The following is a 16324-nucleotide window of genomic DNA, read 5'->3' as shown; positions in this document are numbered from 1 at the left end:
GGTGATCTTGGACACACCCATCAAAATACTCCCATACTCCATAACTAACATAATTTTTTGTCATACCCCAATAATTGTCTAAATCCAATAATATCTCCCATATATTTTTGGGGTAAATCTCATAAGAGCAAAAGAATTTAAACAAATATAAACAAAATAACAACGCGTATATTTTGTACTTTTTTTTTTCAGTGAAAGTTTCTTTTCGCCATTTTTCTTCATCGCTGTATCTTCTACCCAATGAAAAACAAAAATGAAAAAAAAAAAAAACCCTTTCAAGCCTTGCAAAAAAGGAATTGGGTATGTTGTATGAATTAGGGGTAGTCATTTTGGTGAATGGTGAATGGTTGTTTGAAGGTAGGCTTATGTTATTTTTTTCCTTTAATTGTCTTCGTTTACAATAATTTATCAGATTCTCACGATTTCAGCCTTTTATGTTTCAATTTGTATGATGAACCACATGTCCATACTTGTTCTGCCTCCAATCGACGTTCAAGTCATTGAATGTAAGCAATCTGAAGCTGAGCGGGACTTCTATGAGGCCCTCTTCAAGAGATCCAAGGTGAGTGCCCAATTTACATTGTTTAATTATAGTTTTAGATTTATTTGCTGTTTGCAGCCAGTCAGATGTGTTCGGCTTGTTGAACTTAAGCTTACTAACCATTTGACACGAAACAGGTTCAATTTGATCAGAAGAATAGGGAGTATGTTTTGAAGGAGTTCAGTGGTAGCAAAGAGAATATGGTAATGTTCCTATCTCTATTTTAGCATTTATTTTTCTCATAAAGATTTTTTTTTATAGATATTCAATATTTTATTTAAAATTTCTTGTTTCAGGTCTTATTGATGTCATTGAAGGCGGGTGGTGTCGGCTTGAATTTGACTGCAGCCTCTAATGTCTTTCTAATGGTATAAAATATGCATTTAGTCTTCCCATTTTATTTTGCTTCTATAATCGTCATTAGAATTTTTGCCTTTTTTTTTTTTTTTCAATTTTAATTTAATTTCCCATGTTTATCTGGGTTTCTATATCCTTTTCCTGAAATAGGATCCATGGTGGAATCCTATTGTAGAGGAACAAACCATTATGCGAATCCATCGTATTGGACAGAAGCGAGTTGTTCGTGTCAGAAGATTCATTGTCAAGGTAACATTTCTGGTTCTCAATATCTTACATTTTTACGCCTTTGTGTTAGTCATGCAACTAAACCTGATCGAAAAAAAAAATGCAAGTAAACTATCACCAATTACACACGGAATACTAGTCATGTTCCCTACCTCCCAAAAGTTATGTTTTATTTTTTGAGGCAAAATCTAATAGATGTCATGCATACTCATGGGATGCAGGACACGGTGGAAGAGCGCATGCAAGAAGTTCAGACAAGGAAAGAGAGAATGATAGCATGAGCTCTAACTGACAGAGAAGTTCGATCAGTTAGGATTGAAGAGCTAAAAATGCTCTTTAGATGATCGGTTAGGCTAGAGTGCCATTCTTATTGTGCCACTCTTATCTCACACCCCTCCTAGTCCATCAGATCTCATCCTGAGATCATCAGATCTAATTTATTTAAAAATTGTTAAATTTTGAAATTTCAAAAACCAAAAATGGGGGTAAAAAAGTCTTTTACGTCTCATCTTCTAAAAAAATATATATATAATAAAATCTACAAATATAAATCTTTTCCTTAACCAGATCTACAATTTACAACTCTTGATAGTGCATATAATATAGGCAATGAGCCTAGCAATGTTGAGGTGCAACAGATGGTCGAAGATGCAGAGAAGTATATGCTTGCTAGTTATCTATTTTGGGGTTTGTGGGGGAATAATATCGGTAAGATGGATAGTTATTGTTTTCACGATTTCCGTGGAGAGACAGACACGAGGCAAATTAATTTTCATTCCATTTCCATTGGACGTGTAAAAATAGTGCATAGTGGTTGAAGGTTTTAATAAAGCTTGTAATTTGTGGAGCTGATTGTAATGGTTGTTGAATGAATAAACAATTGTGATCTTCTAAATACTATAATGAGAATGTTATTGGATTCTCCACAATACCGACTTTGTTATGGAATTATCAAGAGGCAAACTTGTGTAAACAGATGGAAGTGCGACATGTTTTACTTTCTTTACACTTACTATTTTGTTCACCATCCTCCATCGCAGGTCAGTTTGCAATCCTATGCTTGAAAAAATTTCTTGCAGTTTCGGAATAGATTCACTCACGAGAAAGTCCAAGTAGTAATGCGAGCAAGAAAAAGGTAGTACAAGAAGAATATTTCCTCGTGCATGACACTCAAAGACTTCAAGTGAATATTCAATCAAGTTTCAGTAATTTCGTTACATATATAGTGTACATGTGAATTGAGATTGAACAAAGGGCCGACTAAAGTGAGGAGAACTTAGCAAAAAAATACCGTAAAGAGACGAGAAAGTCGTGGAACCAATTCTGATGAAGAGTTTATCCAATAAAAAAAATCTGACGAAGAAGAATTTTCTTGCAATAATAAAGCTCCTGCTTCTCTTAGTCTTTCTGGGTTCTATAAGGATATGGATCATCTTGCCTACCAATACATAAAACACAGAGAAATCATAGTTTCTCTTGCTGTCAAGATGGGGGGGAGAGATCCGAATTTCTAATTTGATATAGAAAATAACGTTTTTACCCCCAGTTTGTTGTTTGAAATTTGGAGTGTTAGATCTGATGATCTCAGGATGAGATCTGATGGACCAGGAAGGGTGTGAGATAAGAGTGGCACAATAAGATTAGATGATTGTTCAATAATTATAGTTTTTAGGCTTTTTGAGAGAATTAGAAGTGAAATAGCTACAACAAGAAATAGTTTCTTAAAGTATATATGGTCCTTGGAGTGGAGTAGAGGACAATCCTTTTGTAAATTTTGTGTTACCTAATGTTCATTTTTGTGATTTCGAGTGTTGGCTTCGTTTTTCTTTTTCTTTTTTTGGATAATTACTAGTTCAGTATTGTCTTCTATATATTACTCTTAAACATGGCTCAATTTGCTAGACTAGAATATCGTTGGTAGAGTCACTCCTGCAGTCCTGCTGTACAAAGGCGCATTTAAGCCAAAATGATCCTGTGATAACTGACATGGTATCGAAGACCTTGACAGTAAACATTTGATCACGGCTTGTAAAAGAGTGTGGCCATATTCACAATAGCAATAAGTTAGATTGTAAGTTTGTAACAAAACTCATATCACTATCCACATATCCTATCCTAAATGACTCTTGGGTATCAATTCACAGCTCCATCCAAGAAAACAGCAAGGAATGAACGTGTATTCGTAACCTTGTAGGTAACCAAGCAAGCGGCTAAGAAGCAGATGACTATTGTATATTCAACTTAATAATGTAAAATGTAGATGTTTTGTCATTCTTATTGGTTTTCAGTCTATGATACATCTGTTAGAAGTCGAATACCAATCTTAAAATTCTAACTAATTAGTCTTTGTCAGCTGTTTTTTTATTTGTTTGTTTTTGGTAACCAACTGTTTTTCGTTTAGATAGGAATAGATCGAAAGTTAGTTTGAACATTAACAACTTGACAGAATTCAGTTGATTAAATTAGAATAGACCTTCACATTTTTGTTTGGTGTTGTATCTGTTCATTGTAGTAATCTAAAGTATAATAGTTTTCTGCGTTCTCCCATTCGTCAAAATTTAATTTTGAATTTTTTTATTTTATCCTCATTCAGTTGGTATTCATCCTCATTACTTTGGTATGATAGATTCAAATCAAAAGTGAGTGTTTGCATGTTTATTGATAAGATAAAAGAATAGGAGGTTATTGGAGAAGAAGAAGAAAAAAAAAACCAGTCTTTTTTTTCTACAACTGAATCACGTAGAGTAAATGACTTATTGTAGTCAATAAATATTTTGGGTATGCCTAATAAAAAAGAAGAGTAGTTTAGGAAGTTAAATGTGTCTAAAATTATTTTATTTATTTATTTTAAAATTGGAGTACGGGAGTGTTTTGTTGGGTATGTCCAAGATCACCCAAACCAAATTCTTGAAGAATGAGTAGCAAGAATTTGGTTTTTTCTTATTTATGTATCTTCATGCTACTCATTCTTACAAGAATTTGGTTTTCCATTTTTTTTTATTATATTAAGTATTTTTTAAATTAATTTTTGAATAATTCAGGAATTCGTGTTTTATACGTTTATAGTAAAAAAAAAGGTGAATAATTCGGAATTATTGAAAAAGTGCGGAAGTATTAAATGTCTAGGCCTTCAAAAATTCGATTCGTGTATTATTCGGAGAATTGTTAACAAGGTTATCAATCCCCTCTCTCTCTTTCTAGCTTGTTACAAAATTTAACTTTTTATCAGTTTCGTTTATATTAACTTTGAATAGAAAATTTTAGTTTGTAACAAGAAGTGGATCAACAGCCAAAAACCAAAAGTATTAAACCAGTTTTGTGTCTTACACTATTTATGTGGCGCCAAAAGCCAGCCCATTCGATCAAACTCATCTAAATGACCTGTGCCATAAGGTCCATTCTCACATTTAATCACAAACTCAATAACACGACCCTTACATCATAAAACCAAAGTTAATTATCATATTTTGGAAATTTCCAACAACTAAACCCTCTCGGCAAGTTCCACTCCTTCCTTGTCATCCTCTTTTTGACGAAATTGTATAGGCTTGAATGTATAGAACATAGCGCATATCAGATAGTATACAAAATTTAGAATCTGCAACACCGTAATTAACCAGTAGAGGTTCTCAAGTTTCCCCTTATTAAGGTTAGTGTCTGGAAGCCAATTTGATCCGTCAGGCTTAGCACTATACTTGTGTACAAGTGTTACCAAAAACGTACTAACATAATTCCCAATTGATATTGCTGTCCAAAATAGAGCAGCAGCTGTGCTTCTCATGCTCTCAGGTGCTTGATCATATAAAAATTCCAAGTGTCCAATTGACATGAAGGCTTCAGCAATACCATGAAGGCCATATTGAGGAACAAGCCAAAATACTGATATAGGTATGGTAGCGTGGGGGTGGTCTATGAGGCCATGAGCTATGGCAACATTTTTACGTTTGATTTCAATAAAGCCAGCAACTAATGTGGCTAAGATGGAAATTGCCAAACCAATACCCATACGTTGTAGAAATGTAATACCTGTTGGAAGTCAAGTATAGCAGCGAATTAAGTTCCGGTACTTTTATGTGTCAAAAAATATGTACTTCATTTAGGACAGAACATAAGGATACTGTACCTCGATCAAGACCGGTGAAGCGACGAGCAATGCGGATAAGAACACGATCATAAAGGGTTATAGTAGTGAGCATGGGGACTATGGTGAACACAGACATAGAACCAGGAGGAATTTGGAAGGAACCCTTGAGGTGACGATTCATTGTTCGAGCTTGTTGTAAGGAGAATGTGCCTTGCTGTGCATAGGCTGTGATGAGGAGAATTCCAGAAGCCCAAATTGGGCCCATTCTTATTATGGATTTCAACTCTTCTACTCTGTGCACTGTACATAGCCTCCAAAGATTAGGCGATGGTGATGATTTGAGATTGTCTTCTTCAGTCACAATTGCTGCCCTATCTAGAAACCTGCATTGGCAAAAATGAATCGGCCTCCATAAGTAATCAAATTTGTAATGAGGAAGTCTAGATCATGTCCAAATTATGGCCCTATTCCGAGTATATCTGAGCAATCTATACTTGAGGTGTGTTGAAGTTCTTTCATAAAACTTGATGGATGCGAGCAAGCGTAAAGAAGGGTAAAAGTGTCAATATAGTAAAAGAACATGGCAAAACAATCAAAACAAAAAAATTAGGAGAAAAATCGTCCATATATGAAAAAGAACAGGAGTAAAACAGTCCTAAAAAATAAGTGGCTAAATCGTCCATATGATAGAAGATCAGGGGGTAAAACAGTAATTTAAAACAGTTCGGGTGTCAGAAAAAATAGACCAAAAACCTTAGAGATCCTCCATAAAAAGATTAATAAAATACTATTGTAGTATTATAGATAGGCTGGGATTTTTGAAAGTAGTAAATATTTGATCTAGGAGACTAGGACACGCTTCAAATGTGTTAGTTACAAAAAAAAAAAAAATGTGTTGATAATAAAGCCCATTTTTTGTCCATGTGGAGAGAAACTACCACAATCCAAGAGGCCTGCCCAACCCACTTTGCATTTGACACAAGTACACAACTGATTAACTCCAGTGGATTAATTGACTAATAAAAATTTAATGATTTTTTTTTCAAAAAAAAAATGTAAGAAAAAATATTTTTTTATCAAAAAAAGAAAAAAGAAAAAAAAAGAAGGTAAAACGTCAAGGTATGGGCAGAGCCAAGCAACCAAGAGACTTAAACAAAAGATGAATAATTCACTGTTAATCCTAGAAAAAAAAATCGTCAAATTAACAACTGTTAATAACATAATTATGTTGCTAACTGGGGAGGGTCTGACTATAAGTCCATCTCAGCCGATGGGCTGGGTAATTGACAGCCATATGGAACTCATCAAATAAGCAAAAAAACAAGATTACCAAGCGACATGATTTTGCTGGAGTGAACGAAAAAGACACCCACAAAATCTCTCGCTTCAGTTGAATACATTTTCTTTCGTAACGTAACGCATGAGTTGACTAGATGACAGCTGCTTTCTCACTAACAACACTCACATGATCCCATAATTTTATGTCGTGTTATGAAGTTACGATTTCAGTTCAAGACTTCTAGCATAGAGCGAATCCTTATAGTTGTCCTATTGTCGATAATAGGCCGGATCTTCTCCACCCCGGTGGAAAACTTAACGTTTTACACCTTACAAGATTATTTTGTCACGTATCCACTTGTTTAACACTCAAAATGAAAGTAACTAATGGAGTTAGATAAAACCAATAAAAGAAAATCTAAACAAATCACAAAAAAAAAAAAAAGATTTCGTGACGTGAAAATGGAAAACCTACATACTTACATTGTGTTTGTCTAAAATTCAATGAACTTGTAAACATAGTGTTTTCACTACTCTATTATTATGTTCTTGAATTATTAAGAAGATATATTGTTTTCAATGCTATACATGTGAACTCCGAATTAGCCTTAAGTTCCACTTTGGTTAGAGGAGTGAATTTAAGCTAAAAATGGCAGGAGTATCTGCTTGATAAAGTGCCCTATCCTATCTGATTACACTCTCAATTGGGTGTGTGATTATCTCGAGGGTGAAACAGTAGCTAAAAAAAAAAAAGTTCATACACGAATTGTTATTTATCTCTCTTTAAGATTCGTTCCTTGTAAACCAAATGAAGATTCACAAGCAAAGGAAACTTGGTTGGCAGAGCTATTGACCTCTCGAAACTGAATGACTACGACTTGCTGAATGAATTTAATTGAGCAACTATTTAACATGGAAGGTCTCTTCCGCTGTTGCGCATACCAGATAAAGGATGACAGGTAGTTTACACAGACAACAAAGATGATATAATAGTTGTTGGGGGATGATCCCTGGAAGTAAGTGTCTATCTGACATTGAAATCATTGAATTATTTAACACTATCGTTCCTATGATTAATTGCGTGTTGTCTTCTATTATTTGGTCATTTCGTAGGGAGTTCTGCAAAGTTATGTCAAAGATCCATATTTTTACACAAGAGGAGGTGGATAAGATGACAATTGGTATAAGTAGCGATGACACTCAAAGTTGTTTGGAAGAAGCACCAATCTAATCTATGTATTGACATCCTCCTTTATTGAACTAGTTCCAGAAAGGTCACAGTCGCATGGTTATGGTCGTAAGGCATCAGATCATGGCATGACATTGGAGCAGTCATCCAGCAAACTTGACTGCGATAAATAAATCTATAAGTCAGTCCTATCACCCCGTTTACCTTTGAGCTTAGCAAGTGAAACTTGAAGTTGAGCTCTAAATGTGCGAAACAATCTTCTTGTGTAACATCATACCCGTAGACTTTGGATTTGTGTAGAGTAAAAGGAACAATTGTTGTGCCGATATCTTGAACAAACTTGCCACTTCTACTGTCACAAGTTACAACAAGAAAAAGGGATGGAAAGACTAAAAAGGATGTGGGTAAGACAATAGAGTAGAAGAAGAGAGAGGGCGAGATTGAGGAGAGAAGCACCCACACATGAAAAAAATAAATAAATAAATAAAATAATATATATATATATATTTTTTTTTTTTTTTTTTTTTGTAGTGATTTGTTTATATTTTCTTTTATTGGTTTTATCTAACTCATTTATTTTGGGTGTTAACCAAGTGGGCACGTGTCAAAATAATTTTGTAAGGTGTAAAACATTAAGTTTTCCACCCGGGTGGAGAAGATCCGACCTCTGTCGATAAAACCTTGATGAGAACAAGTGAGCAGCCGATGTTTGTGCGTGTGTGTGAATGTGACAATGTGTGTTCTACACTTCTACTTGTAAGTTTAAGGGCACACCGTAAACTTTTGTCTTATAATGAGTACTGGCATATGTGTTTTCATATCGGCTTGGATCAATTATTGTACTACGCTACTGCATCAAATTTGTATGTTTCCAACTAGCCATTAATGAGCGAGGCGCCAAGACCTGATAATGTTCGATTGAAGTTACTTTATTATTTTGATTGCATTTTTTTATTTCAAAATCTGGTTGTATGAATAATCCCATGAATAATTGACGGCTGATTCATTGTTTATTTTTTAAATCGTTTTCTTATTCATTTTCTATATTCTTATTATTTATTTTGAACATAAGAGTAAGTTAGATGATAATAATGTGCTAACCCTAAACTAATGCAAATTATATAACTCATTACTAAGGGCATCCAAATTAATTAATCACAAAATCATAAACGAAAAAAAAAACTTGGATGACGTCCGACCTAACAGAGTTGCTCCTAGCATTGTCGTCCGGGGGGAGACAGCCCACAAAGTGTAAAGTTCTCACACACTAAAATCATTCAAGCAAAAATCCCAAGGAGGAAATCACATTAAATACAAATTGACATAAGTAAAGAAAGTTACCTAAGCTGATTAGTATGAAGAAGCTTTCCGTCAGTAGATATGGCAGCATCAAGTTCTTCATTTTCATACAGCAAATTGGGATCAGAAACCATGGGGACCTTTCTTTTCTTAATAGCAGCAACAATCACTTGTATCAAACGGGTAAATGGGCTTCCTGAAGGATCAATATGTCGATAAAGTGGGTACCCTATTAAGAAAGCGATTATAGAGATGCCCATAGCCATAGAGGGGATCCCGAGTCCCCATCCCCATCCAATGTGGTCTTGAATATAAACAATAACTGTGACAGCTATAAGGATGGAAAATCCCATGCCGAAATAATACCAGTTGAAGAAGTTCCATGTTCTAGTCTTTTGTGTTGGATCAGATTGATCAAATTGATCAGCACCAAATGATACTACACACGGACGAATTCCTCCTGAACCAATTGCTGTCAGTGCTAGAGATACATAGAGTATGGCTAGTTGGCCTGAACTAGCCACTATGCACACTTGATTATCTTTGCATGGTGGTGGTCTCAAACTAGGAAGAACTGCTGACGTAGTCAGGCTTATCATTCCCTAATTACAGCACGAACAAAGTCAATCAATAAACAACTATTTCGACAGAATGAAGAACAAACAATTTTTGTTTTACATTTTTGGATGTCGTCAAGATAGGTTTAAGAAAAATCAATATAAGTATATTGTATACAATATAATCGCAAGGACTTTATTACAAGTCTGAGAAAAATTAATATTCTGTTCCTCTAAAAGAGATCTAGAAAGTAAGCATTGCTGTTAATACATAGGGTAGGCCTCCCCATAGGCCGATAAGTAACTTGATTACTTGACGACTATCACAAAGAAGCTAAATGCAATCTAGATCCATTCTACCAAATGCAAGAAAAACAATTGCATTTAGCTATTTAGCTAGATATCGGTAAGTATATACTGATAGTCTGATAGAGACTTTACCGAGGCTATGCTTTACATTATCGACATATTTCAATGGTGGAGAGACTGAGAGAGGATGATGATAATAATGGTGGTGGTGGATTGGGGTCTCGGGCAGTGGTTGGGTTGAGGTGGCAATTGGGCTGGACAGCCCAGTCGAGGCCGACCCTAATCCTTTTGAGCCAAGTATATATTTGAGCCGGTCTGGCCCAGCCCTAATTTAATATCGGGCTGAGTCGGGACTAAGCTTATATTTGGAATGCTAAGCCCGATAAACCTCATCAAGTATATGGGTTCATGTCATCAACTTTTGGCATACTAGTATTAAAAGAATTGGGTGATGGAAAAAACATTTGTTTTTTATTTATCTTTTTACACTGAAATTTATTATTTTTTTAGCACATTTCTATAAATATTTAACCCCAATAGACGTGTGTTTCTAATTCATGCTATTTCACCAATAATTATTAGTTTTCTGTCTTGTTCATGTTATAAAATAAAATATAGTAAAAATAAAAAACAAATTATATTTACCTACTACAAACAAGGTGTGAGTGAAGTTACACGTTACCAAAGCAATGAGTTGAATATAATCATAAAACACATTTGAAATCAAAAAAATTAGGGCTTATTATCAAACCGGGTTATGTGTCGGGTTTAGGGTTTGGTATTCAAGTCCAAACCCTAAGTATGCAAATTAGGGTTGGGCCGGGCCAGCCTAAGTATTCATATCGGGCGGAGCTTTATCAGGCTTGGGCCATTTTTTAAGGGCAGGGGTTTCGGCCTTTCGGGTGAAATCACCACTCTACACAGGTGGGGAGATGTTTATTTCGCTACTAATTAAGGGACACTTTTTCTTACTTAGTAAACAAGCAGCACGAACCATCGGATCAGAAGCTAATCCCTCCGCCAACAAGAATGGAAATGGGATTCAAAGAGAGGTAGGTGCGGCGTGCGGGGTTATAGCGATGCCGTTGGGCCAGTAGATGCCTTTTCCTCTCTTGCGTAGTTACGTTTCGAACTAGTGAAAGTAGTAGACACGGAGCCAAACAAGCTAAAAGTAAGACCTACTGATAGCACACAGAGAAAGTTCACTACTTGAAGAGCGGTCGGTCCCGGTGGCTAAGCAGCACCTGTCAATCTTGGTGTGGGGAGAAAGAATCGGTAGGGCAGAAAACATGTCAAGAGAGGTTTCGAAAATAAAGGGGGAACCCTTGTGGGGGAGGAATATGGTTTTGATGTTGGATCACATTCATTGAATGAACCAGTACACTGGTTGAAGCAAAGCCGATGGCTAATGGGGAGGCAGTAGTGAAAGGTGGGCTAAGCAGGAAAGGCTTAGGCTAATCAGTAAGGGCGCTTTGAAGCTTGAGTGAGCTAGGGCTTTCCGCTGACTAAGTCTCATTTCGTAGCGAGAGCACAGAGGCTTGAAAGCAGTACGAGAAGCGAGACTCAAAGAAAGCTTCAAAACCTTTGACAGTCGAGGCTGATTCTTCTTCTGCTGACTATTAGTACGAGGCACTTCAACTTTCAGTCTCATATCGCTTCAAAAGAGAAGGGCTAGTAGCGCCTTTCTTTTAACTCTCTTGAGGGTGGCAGGCAGCAGCACGAACCCGTAACCAGTAGGGGCACGAAGCAGGGGCGGGATAAGCAGGAAAGTCTGGAAAGTAAGCTAGCTCCGAAAGGAAAGTAATAGAAGAGGGGGAGAGCAAGTCGGAGGTAGTACGCCCTGGCATTGGATATTTACTCTACATGACAAAAAACTTCGTGTCAGTTACTTAATGTACACCTCCTACTCCTCATTGGATGTACCGGGCGGATAATCTGAAACTAATTCATCTCTATCTTCGCGGCGCGCAATTTTAGGCCTGACTCATTTGTTTCTTCTGTGATTCTATCTAATCGTTTGTCCAATACCTCAAAAAGCATGGAAACAGGAAATAAGTTTTGTAACCAAAACCATGAGAGTATAACCAAAGTATAGAAGAGTACTTCAAAACAGTAGAGAAAAGTGTGATTAAAAGATGGAGACATGTGATGGTATTCTCTTAACTATTTGGTAAATGATGGATGCGACAGTAATGGTCCAAAATCTTCCGGCGAATGAATCTGCAATAAAGGCTCCTAGCAACGGTGTCAAGCTTGCAGTACCACCAAAGTTGGTGAGAGTATTCGCTGCTTTCGTTAAGGGCAAGTGCAGCTGTAGTGTCAGGTAACTAATCATGTTAGCACCAAACCCAACCACTGCCAACTTCTCAGTGACTTCATTTGCTATACACAGGAAGAACAAAAAATAATCACCTTCAGCTCAATTCAAATAAGAAAAACTTAAGAAAATGATTGGCATATATCGATAGAGATTCAATACCAAAGATGAAGGGCATCGTTCGCATCCCTCCCTTTCTTCTTTCAACTTGACTTTGTTTTTCCTCCATTTTTTTCATCACTGTTCACTCTCTATGAGCTGAGCTGCCTTGTGATGTTTTAATTTGCACCCTCGAACCCATAATTTATAGCTTGTTTGAAAAAGGATTGCTAGCGTCCTGCCCCTTCAAGGGGGTCGGACCATCCTAACCCAAAAAGAAACAAACGAAATGACTTGTTGACCTCTTAGATAAGTTGCAAATCAGACTATTAAAAAGAAGAAAATGCCACTGAGTTAACTCAACCTTCGTCTTCCACAGTTCAAAAAAATAATTACCATCCATCAAATATATTTTATTCCGGGCCAACACTTAGGGCATCAACTTTGAAACCGGCCACTGGAATATCGTCGGAATCTCAATTGTATTTTTATTCATTATCCTTGTTCACATTTAGTTAGCAATTTTAACTCAAATTAGTTCAATTTAATTCAAATTAGTAAATTGGACTTTGGGTAGAGCTTGGTGGATGATGCTTTGGTGTTACGTAAAAAGAAACTTTGCTGCACTTGAAACTTTATTTAGTAATCCGGCCATTACCAAATGGTAACTCAACTATTTTCATTGAGAATACTACCACAACACTTGATTTAATTTAATTTGGGTGAAAATTTGAGTGAATTAAGTTTGTGTTTTATTTTTGAGTGCTAGTTTGGGTGTTTGGTTCAATCTTGGTTTTGGGTTTAAGTCATGTTGATTTGCTAGTAAGATGTGAGGAATCAAATAAGAGGAAAGAGAAGAAGAGAAAACGAACTGGAGAAGAAACACATTTGACTCTTTTAGAAATTTTTAAAGCAAGGTATTTTTTTATGTTTTTCGATAAGATCTGATCGCATTTCATTTATTCAATAGATAGTTATTATAGGGATCATTACAGCACTGACAAATGATGGGACCTGACAAATAAGATTATTTTTAAAGCAAATAAGATTACCTGGTTAATAACTTTTGTTTGTATTTGGGCTAGGATGGTCCTACCCCTTTATTAAGTGGGCAGGACGTTAACAATCTTCTCTTTCTGAAAACTGTAGATAGCTACCCCTCATTTTTGGGTTGTCTGTATATATACAAGTTGGTAGTTCTGACCTTCTAGCTAGCGGTTCAAACATACACATTGGATTTTCATTATGTGATAAATACAAGTAAGTAGGATAAAGAGAAATGATGCTAGATCACCCCAAAATAAATAAATAAATAAATAAAAGAAAAAGAGAAAAGTTCCAATATGGACAAGTGTAGTAGATACTTTTGTTGTTTTCATGTATTTACTATTTCTATTACTGCTGTGAAAATAAAAAAGTGGAACGAAATAAATTGGAAGTATATTCATAAGTTCAAAAGCAACGGATATGATATGATCACGTGAACATGTACATGTTTTTGTTTATTGGCAAGCTAATAACTTTTTGATGCTAGTGGGATCGAGCCCCAGACTTCTGGTATCATTACCCAAAGATTTTACCGACTTTGCTAGTCGGCACCTATAAACATGTTGCAAGGACATAGATTGATCGGTTGAAAAATAATCTAAAAAGTGGCGTAATGTGACGGAGATGGGGACAATCTAATCGAGCCCATTATATGAACTCCACCACAAAAAGTGAATTTATAAGATGAATTGAGGGTTGATTTTTGGTGAGAATAGTCTTCTCATAATAGAGAATCTTTGTACAAAAAATCAGTCCAAATGAAAATGTCCAACCTTGTCAAAAATTGTTTTGAAATTTGAAAAATTTAAACCTTTGAATAATTTTATAACATTGTAAACAAAATTCGATACGTCTAAACATATTCAAATATGCTGATTTTTTCTAAGGATGCTCTATATTATAGGGAGAATACTTCCATAAAAAATCAGCTTCTAATTCATTATTTTTTATGGTGGAGTTTCTTTAGAGTTCGTATAAGTGGAGTTTATATAACGGGCTGACAACCTAACGAGAGCAAAAAATCTTTAGTCTTGGCGTTGAATATGATAGGGGAACTTTATATTCCCCATGCCTCCAGAAAATAGTTAAAATCTAATATAGTAACAAATAAATAACAAAAAACTTACTTATATTTCTACAAACAAAAAAAAGAAATAAAAACAAACGAGGTTGTCTACTCCGAGAACGTCCTCGTAAGGATGAAGTCCGCGACCGTTGAATGTATGATCCAACGGTCTAGAAATACAACACCGTCTCATTTTCTCTCTCATAATTTTTGTTCTTGATTTTCAAACCATTGGATCACACATCAAACGGTCTGCGGACCCTCATCCCTATGAGGATATCTTCAGGGTAGCTGGATTGCACCAAAACAAACTCCCCAAAAAAATTCACTTTCTTCGTTATCAAATCTTATTAGCAATTCAAGATACGAGAATATTGAAAGTATATTCATAAGTACAAAAACAACACGGGTAGTCGGGTATTATATATATCACTAGGGTTTGCCCGTGCCGTACGGCACTGATAACCTCAGCACACCTTTGGCACTATCTTAAAAACCAGAGATTAGTACATACTAAACTCCTCCAGAGGCAAAAGCTTAGTTCACCTCGAGCTACCCTACCCTAGTGAGATACATATACCTAGAGCCACAAATTCAATGATCTTATCTTCTAGCTAATTACATATGTCATCTCCTCCAGACATGGACAAAATTATAGCATTTTTAAAATTTAAACAATATCCAAATAAAGTTTTATAAGAATCTACCCACTTACCTAGCATTTGATTAACGATATAATTTTGATTAACTGAGAAATAACACAAAAGAAAAAAGAAGATAGCACAACTGAAAAGTGTGCTCATATAGGTTCTACTATAGGCACAATCTGATTTGCCTACGAATTGAAGCAACAAAATAACTAACAATTCAACAAAGTCAAATAATTACAACACTGTCAAATTGCATCATGAAAACTATATATTCAATTCGGATTTCACAGTTCACATTTTCAAGTGAGGCAGTCAACTTGAACACATTTCTCGAGCAAATATGGTTGAATAACAATTTAGTTGCAATATGTGCATGAGATTTCTACTTAAATCCGTGATCTTGAACCTGTTCCCAATAAATAGAAAGCATGAATAAGTTGGCAAATAAAAGAGATGAGCAAGCTAGGGAAGATCCAACTTAAGGGATTAAAAAATTATTCGAAAGGCAAAAAAATATACCATACCTTTTGAATGCGTGATCTCCTTTCCATTTTCAACTTTTGGATTGCTTGAGCTAGACATTCCAATGTGTTGTTATCGATATTAGCGGATCGCTTCGAGCCGCTTTTGCAAACTTGGATGCACTTCACTCGGTCTTCCCAAAATCAAGTCCAAGCACCCCACATAAACAAATGCACTTCATTCACATATTCGTAACTTTATTAAGGCGATCGACCGCAAGTAAGGAGGAAAAATTACAATGGGAACAGGGAAGAATGCAAGGAAGGAATAAAAAAAAAGCGGTAAAGATCATCATACACACATACCTTTTCCTTAAGTAGTTGAATGAAGATGTGTCCGATACTCATTAAGCTTTCTTAATGATAAATCATTCTCCTCCTTTCATTCTTGCTACTTCATTCATTATTGTATCCCGAAATCTCTCCTCTAATATTCTCAATTTGTGTTCTTACATCCGCAAATTGTCTCATACGATTCCTCCTTGTTTCTTAGATAGATTGTCTACCGGTGGTTTGATGGATGACAATTTGCTCTTTCAGTGTTGGTCTTTTCTCCGCTTGAATCTACAAAAGTCAAGGCAAATGGTCGAGAAAAAGGCTAATCACCGATATTATCATATCATATGAGTTTGGGCCCATTCAAAAAGAATTTTATGTTATTGTGAAGTAAAAAGGATGATGAAGCTCATGCATGAAAGAGTGAAGCGACAAAAGGGAAAGAACTCAAAGTAGATATCATGTAAAAATAATAGAAATATATAAGAATGTGCTTTTCAAGATAT

The 16324-nt window shown here is 35.7% G+C and overlaps 2 protein-coding genes and 1 long non-coding RNA gene across 4 annotated transcripts; 1 reads left to right on the top strand and 2 right to left on the bottom strand.

The window, feature by feature from the left end:
* The first annotated feature begins 162 nt into the window (after nt 1-162).
* On the top strand, nt 163-2055 carry LOC147521457 (DNA repair protein RAD5B-like). 2 transcript variants are annotated; one of them, XM_086558914.1, is made up of 6 exons: nt 163-357; nt 498-562; nt 679-744; nt 838-909; nt 1049-1147; nt 1348-2055. In XM_086558914.1, exons 1-6 carry the CDS (start codon nt 303-305, stop codon nt 1405-1407), a joined length of 417 nt encoding a protein of 138 aa, XP_086415040.1. In that variant the 5' UTR covers nt 163-302; the 3' UTR covers nt 1408-2055. The 2 variants fall into 2 exon arrangements, with proteins under 2 accessions (XP_086415040.1, XP_086415030.1); XM_086558904.1 differs by having other exon boundaries at nt 208-357; nt 429-562.
* Nucleotides 2056-4408: 2353 nt separating this feature from the next.
* LOC147521456 (protein NRT1/ PTR FAMILY 3.1-like) lies at nt 4409-13205 on the bottom strand. Its single transcript, XM_086567840.1, has 5 exons — nt 12322-13205; nt 12007-12224; nt 9019-9578; nt 5250-5593; nt 4409-5152 (listed from the first exon to the last, which is right to left on the bottom strand). Exons 1-5 carry the CDS (start codon nt 12395-12397, stop codon nt 4611-4613), a joined length of 1740 nt encoding a protein of 579 aa, XP_086423966.1. The 5' UTR covers nt 12398-13205; the 3' UTR covers nt 4409-4610.
* Nucleotides 13206-15139: 1934 nt separating this feature from the next.
* Nucleotides 15140-15637, bottom strand: LOC147521455 (uncharacterized). Its single transcript, XR_015199512.1, has 2 exons — nt 15546-15637; nt 15140-15427 (listed from the first exon to the last, which is right to left on the bottom strand). It is a non-coding gene; the product is annotated as an uncharacterized LOC147521455 (long non-coding RNA).
* Nucleotides 15638-16324: the final 687 nt, after the last annotated feature.

This window comes from Coptis chinensis, chromosome 1 (genome assembly GCF_015680905.1).
Source record: "Coptis chinensis isolate HL-2020 chromosome 1, ASM1568090v1, whole genome shotgun sequence".
Lineage (NCBI taxonomy): Eukaryota > Viridiplantae > Streptophyta > Magnoliopsida > Ranunculales > Ranunculaceae > Coptis > Coptis chinensis.
This window is presented reverse-complemented; position numbering and strand designations above follow the sequence as displayed.

What these genes read in the sequence shown, in the direction of transcription:
- LOC147521457 (XM_086558904.1), top strand. Translation starts at nt 303, where the DNA reads ATGTTGTATGAATTAGGGGTAGTCATTTTGGTGAATGGTGAATGGTTG. An exon ending in TGGTGAATGGTTGTTTGAAG is followed by an intron (nt 358 to 428) that starts GTAGGCTTATGT and finishes TCACGATTTCAG; the next exon opens with CCTTTTATGTTTCAATTTGT. An exon ending in TCAGAAGATTCATTGTCAAG is followed by an intron (nt 1,148 to 1,347) that starts GTAACATTTCTG and finishes CATGGGATGCAG; the next exon opens with GACACGGTGGAAGAGCGCAT.
- LOC147521456 (XM_086567840.1), bottom strand. Translation starts at nt 12,397, where the DNA reads ATGAAAAAAATGGAGGAAAAACAAAGTCAAGTTGAAAGAAGAAAGGGA. An exon ending in AACGATGCCCTTCATCTTTG is followed by an intron (nt 12,225 to 12,321) that starts GTATTGAATCTC and finishes TCCTGTGTATAG; the next exon opens with CAAATGAAGTCACTGAGAAG. An exon ending in CTTCACCGGTCTTGATCGAG is followed by an intron (nt 5,153 to 5,249) that starts GTACAGTATCCT and finishes GACTTCCAACAG; the next exon opens with GTATTACATTTCTACAACGT.